Genomic DNA, 6,132 nt, shown 5'->3' with positions numbered 1-6,132 from the left:
CTGTGTAATTCTGACCCTCGCACTCACATGCACATCGCACGGTATGTGAGTGCCATCCAATGTTATTAAAGCTTCGTGGAAAACAATGGGTGATGCGTTCGTGAAAAAATAGGTGAGTTCATATTCATTCGCCTTTTGTGCATCTAGCAACGCACAACACTCGCGCGAGTTTCATGCTTCTGTGAATGTAGCCTTATGGATACAGAATGTTTACAATTTAAAAGCGACTATGACTATACCATAGATCGAGGTTTTTTTGGTTATACATCTATACTAAAATCAATATAAAAAGAGAAAAAAAGTCAAAGGTGCTAGATCACATGTTTATTTCAACATTGATGAATGGTTGTTCACTGCATGTGATTGGCTGAGTGCTCAGCCAATCAGCACAGCCCTTTCAGGAGGCGGGCATTTTAAAATCCCCACCTGCTGAAAGACTTCACAGCAGTTCCGGAGGGCCAGCTGGAGGACGTAACCGAGCAGTGGATGGTATATAATTTTTTTTTTTTTTCACCAGCTAGGGTTGATTTTCAGAGAATGGCTTATATTTCCAGCCCTTCCCTGAAAATCATCTCTGCAGGGGTTAACTACAACCCACTGCTTCCAATGGGGCTTCAGCAGCGCCGAACCCATTGAAAGCAATGGAATAGTTTAGACTTAGCAGCTGTGACTGCTGTGGTAGAAGACCATGATACACTCCCTATGATTTCAATTTGGCTAGCGCTGCTGCCACTGAGCAATATCACAGATTCTTTCTCTGCCCTGCGAGGCTGTAGTGAAAAATCGCAAATGAGTAAGAAACTATTGAAAATCATAGGTTTCATAATCATTGCTCTCACATCGCAGGGAAAAATATCACTAGTGGGTAAAAGCCCTTACAGAGATGTTGGTATTTCTTTTTTCAGTCATGTGGACATTTTTGAAAAAGGCACAACAGGTAATGCAGGATATTGGGTGTCACAATTTTTGTGCACAGCCCACTGCAAAAAAAAGTTTACAAGGGACTTTTCACACGGGATGGAGTTACCCACATGATGCAGCCAAATCCACAGCTACAGAATTTCACATGAAAATCAGTAGGTCCAATTACGGATTTTGATGCGGAATTTCAGGCAGGTTTTGAGCCATTTTCAATTCTGCATTAAAATTCATACATAGCCTGTGGAACTTGGTGCAGAATTTACTGCTTATGGTGCGTCATGCAACCCATTCTGTTCCATGTGAAAGGTTGTTAAGACACATAGCATCTCCCAAAAAAATTGTATAGGGTGGGCTGCACACATGCTTGACCATCACTTCATGCAAATCCCCCCCACTGCAGCCTTCTACTAGTCTACTGCTTGGCGGGGGATCCAGGAGGATCAGGATTGTAGCTAGACTTGCATTAACTCAGGGTAAAGATGCAGCTTGCAGCCTTGTTGCACTCTCTCCCGACACTCCAGGTACCTGACATGCAAGTTCCACTTACCCCGAGTTGCACACCTGATTTAAGTAGGATGACTTGCACATAAATGTAGTATTTATCACCTATCTGCTAATAGATGACAAATGCTAGTAGAGAGAAAGCCCAATTAACTCCATATGTAACATGTATAATGGGATTCAAAAGTAAACAGCACACATCCCAGAAAACCCCTTAAATAATTCTGAGAAATAAAAACTTGCCAGTTATAAAGAATTCAGTATTTTATTGATTTTCAGATTTATTTATATAAAATGATACTTTTTAAACTTCTGAACACATTTTTTCGTTTTTAAGAATTATAAGCATTGTGCTGCTGCCACCTTGTGGTACTAAGGCACAAATGAATGCACATTGCAAGATACAATGTATTCTACCTACCGGTACATTTTTCTAGGAGTGGAATTGAATTATGGTATTTTTACACATCTTTAACTTTTTTGGCCAGAATAAAAATGCCAGAGGTGTGATCGCAGATATCAAACATTGGCTTATCAAATTCTCTACAAAGAACTTCCAGGTCTTCAATGACAAAGCCAGTATCTGTTACAACTTTTCTAAGAAATTGCTCACTTAGGTTAATGAGGGAGAACTGACTTTTTCCACATCGGAAAATGGTGCTTTCTAATATGCTACCAATGATCAAATGACCACCAACTTTCAGCAGGGAAGAGAGATTTTTGATGACCTTCCCATAAGCCTCTTCATCTTTGCAGGCGCATTCAAGGCAGCCGACAGTCAGGACACAATCAGCTTTGGGTAAGACGAGTGGATGTAGAGGATTGCTTTTGGTCACATCGCATGGCACCACTCTCTTCAATGTCTTCCTCAATTTGTCTTCCTTCTCAGCTATTTTACCACTAAGGATGAAATATATCACAATAAAACATTAGTTTTATAATTGAAGCACGTCAAACATGATCTTTGAAAGAGTTGTACCAGAATTACATGTATACCCTCTCCATAGAATAGGGGATAACTTACTGATTGTTGAGGGTCACACAGCTGAGACTCCCACCAATCCTGAGAATGAGGACCTGTGTCCCCCTTTGCCTGTCATTGCAGGGTCGCTCCTGCACCCACAGTGATATCAAAATGAATGGGGCACTTGCCAAGCATACTTGGACAGCACTCTATTCATTTTAACGAGCCTGATGGAAATACCCAAAGGCTTGCCAATTGGCTATCTCCGGTAATCCCATTGAAAATTTACGCTGCATCAGTTCGCTTGTGTAACCAGTGCTCCATTCAGTCTACTCTTCACTGAGTGGGGTGCAGTAAGCCTATACTTAGTTGAAGTTGGGGCATGGGACGCCCGTTCTTGAGATTGGTGAAGGTCTCAGCATTGAGACTCCCACCAATCAGCAAATAATCCCATATCCTCTAGAAAGGGGATATCTTGTGATTCTAGTACATCTCCTTTTATATAAGGGTTCTATATAACCCAGTCTGCCCTTAAGGCTTAAGCACCTACCTACGACCTTCTAACTCGCAGACAAATTTCAAAGAAGCTGTCCAGTCAAACAATCCAGGCTCATTCCTTCGCCATTTCTCCAGGTATTCCCTGTTCCGATCTGTAAAATCTGCAGCAGTAATTTCCTTGAAGGCCTCACATGCAGATAATTCCTGGTAGATGCAAGGGCCAGGACCAATGTCAATCAACAAGTCACCTTTTACTCCACCTAATGAGACAGAACAGAAATACAAATGCAACACTATATTCAATCAGGTCTTATTAACCTGTCTATGTGGTATCTTCATGACCGTATTACCAAGCAGTGATTTGTTCCTTATGATGCTATAGATATGCCTCAGAGCGCACTTCTTTTACTTACTTTGCATGTCTTATAATATTTTGACCTTCATGGAAAGTCTAAAGAATAGGGATTTGACCTTTGTCTATATAACTGAAACTTCCAGTTACAGTACAAAGACTAGTTCTGGAGTACAGACTACTTTTTTAGAAATGAGGAGGAGTTCCTACACTTGATCCACTTCCTGTTAGCTCTCCGTATGGCTTGCTGCATATGGACTACTTCTTACTTCAGGTAGAGACTTTGACTCAAAGATCAGTTAAAAGGTGACTTTGTATCGATAGTGATTTTCATATAGACACCTGAGAGATTTTGAAAATATATGTGTGTGGTCTTAATTTATTGTTGTCTTGACTAAGAGGACATGGAGAAGTGGTGAATTGTACACACAACGTGGCATCTGTGCACAATGGTTACTAACTAGTATATTGTAGCAACACTTAATGGTACCATAGGCTTTCATTAGTCAAATGCAGACCAGTAAATCTCTGTTTAACATTGTTTATGTTCCTTCCCAACACTTATGCTGAACAATATAAAGTAGTTGACCATGATAGACTATCCAATGCAAATGTCAGCAAAAGAACGAAAACCTGCTCAGAGACCAAATCTTGCAGCTTTGCTCTCCATTGTAGTAAGGCAAGCCTATGGAGGACGTTTATAAAACATTTTATGCCAGTTTCTGGTATAAAAAGTCTCAAAGACTCGCTTGTGCAATAATGTTGTGACTTTTGGAGGTTTGTGCCTTTGCTTGCCCGTTTCCCAAAAAGGGGTTATGGTTTGTCGGGAGGGGATGTGACCCTTCCAGACCAACAGATTTATGCCAGAAACTGGCATAAATTATACCAGAAATATCCTCCAGGATGGACATAGTGTACATTTTTGCGTAGACGCATAGAGGTGCCGGGAGGCACCTAATACATATGACGTGTACCTAGCAGGCACACTTACACATTATGAACCCAGCCTTAGGCAGGTGAGTCCCATTACAGATGGCAGTAGATGTTAGAAATGAGCTATTATACGGTTCAAATCAATAGGATATCTTTTATTTACATCTATGAAAAACACCTCATTTATCAAAACTGTCTAAAAGACTAACAAATAAAAAAGCGATAGATGAAAGGACGGACAGACAGACAGAAAGACAGATGTGAGATCAATTATTTTGTATACTGTCAATTCATTTTAAGCTTATGCAAATTATTAGATTTCTTCTCATGAGTTACCTGATGTGAAAGCTTTGTGCAATTTTTTCAGAATGAAGTTTAGATACCCATCTTTAATGAAGACTCCGTTCACAGCTCCATAATATGTATCTAAATAAATCTGAGAATCAAAGTTTTCTTGGTAGACCTGTGGGCCGGTGAAAGTAGATGCCATTTTAGTTGTCAGAGTCTCCTAACACTTTCCTGTATGAATGTGACACCTGGATGTGTCCGGCTTCTTTTATAGCTGTGTCCTTAGGTGCTATCAAATTGGCTCATTCCTTTGAGCTGTTAATAAGTAAACATGTTGGCACACATTTTAGCCCTTTATGGTCGCACTTCATATTTTATAAGTAAAGTGATCCAAAAACACTTACTGATGGGGATTGAACTTCTATGGCAAATGTCAGTATGAATTATATCACCCTATTCCATTCATGAAAAAGGGCTGTCAGTCCTTTTCAATTGATGGTCTATGCTTTCGATTGACCATCAATGAATGATTTGTGTGGAGCAGACTGTTACATTCCTAATGACCAGTAGATCAGCAGCCCCTATATTGTTTATCCAAGCATGATGGGTCAGTACTGTATGTGTAAACCAGGAGTGGTGCCTACAGAGAAAAGGCCTAAGCTAAAGGTTCGCACCAATTCTGTTTATCGGACCCACTCCGGTATTTGGCTTACACATCCAGAAGTGAAATACTGACAAGAATACTGCCCTATGTATTAGGCCTTTGGCCGTTTTTTGTACTGCAGCTCAGCCCCACTCAGTCCCTTTCACTTGAATGGGCTGTGGAGTGTAATAGATACAGGGCAACAGCATCAATATCATTGAGGCAGTACAGTAGTTGCAATAAACTGTTTACTTACTGTAGATTATGCATTAACAAATGCAGCAACATGCACAGCAAACTGGAAATAAATATATATTGAATACATTTGTAGCTTAGCAGTCTCTGTATGTTGGTTATGTTAGGAAAACACAATCTCTAGTAAAGTTCAGCTTGGCTAGTTGAGAGTAATCTTAATAGTAATGACTTCTTGCACCAGGTGCCCTTGTTCTGTTAGACCAAAGCATGGACGAGTGTGCTTTGGTCAGTGAAAAACTGACCACTTTCTGTGCTATTTTCATGCATTTGTGATTTCCACATTGGATTTGCATATGTTTTATATCCGGTTTTCACATGTGTTCTTCACTGCTCCACACTACATGTTATATTTTCATGTGATGCTCATAGCAACATGCAATAAAAAAATATCACACTCACATGCAAATCGCTTGGCATGCGATTACAATCCATTTTTTAAATTCTGATAGAAAATAGTGAGCAATTCTTGCACAAAAATAGGACATGCAGCGATTTTTTAAACTCAGGCTATCATTCCAAGGGAAAAATCGCTTGTGTGAATTAGGCCTCTTTCAGATGGGCTACAAAATCTCGCTACAAAATCACCGCTACAAAACGCATGTATGTGAAGCCCATGGTTTCCAACGGGTTCTTCCAAGCTACAAAACATCACTCATGAAAGAACCCATTGGAAACCATGAGCTTCACATATATGCGTTTTGTAGCAATGTTTTTGTTTGTTTCCTTTACAGCTTACAAAGCATCTAATTTTGATAACATTTAATTAGCCAGATAACC

The 6,132-nt window shown here is 40.0% G+C and overlaps 1 protein-coding gene across 1 annotated transcript; it reads right to left on the bottom strand.

Moving 5' to 3' along the window:
* Nucleotides 1-1,883: 1,883 nt before the first annotated feature.
* On the bottom strand, nucleotides 1,884-4,659 carry LOC136631330 (indolethylamine N-methyltransferase-like). The gene is made up of 3 exons (XM_066605589.1): nucleotides 4,506-4,659; nucleotides 2,937-3,144; nucleotides 1,884-2,322 (listed from the first exon to the last, which is right to left on the bottom strand). The coding sequence occupies exons 1-3, from the start codon at nucleotides 4,657-4,659 to the stop codon at nucleotides 1,884-1,886; spliced, it is 801 nt and encodes a 266-aa protein (XP_066461686.1).
* Nucleotides 4,660-6,132: the final 1,473 nt, after the last annotated feature.

The sequence above is a fragment of the Eleutherodactylus coqui genome, chromosome 6 (assembly GCF_035609145.1).
Source record: "Eleutherodactylus coqui strain aEleCoq1 chromosome 6, aEleCoq1.hap1, whole genome shotgun sequence".
NCBI lineage: Eukaryota > Metazoa > Chordata > Amphibia > Anura > Eleutherodactylidae > Eleutherodactylus > Eleutherodactylus coqui.
The sequence above is the reverse complement of the archived record's forward strand: the minus strand, read 5'-3'. Positions and strand labels throughout refer to the sequence as shown.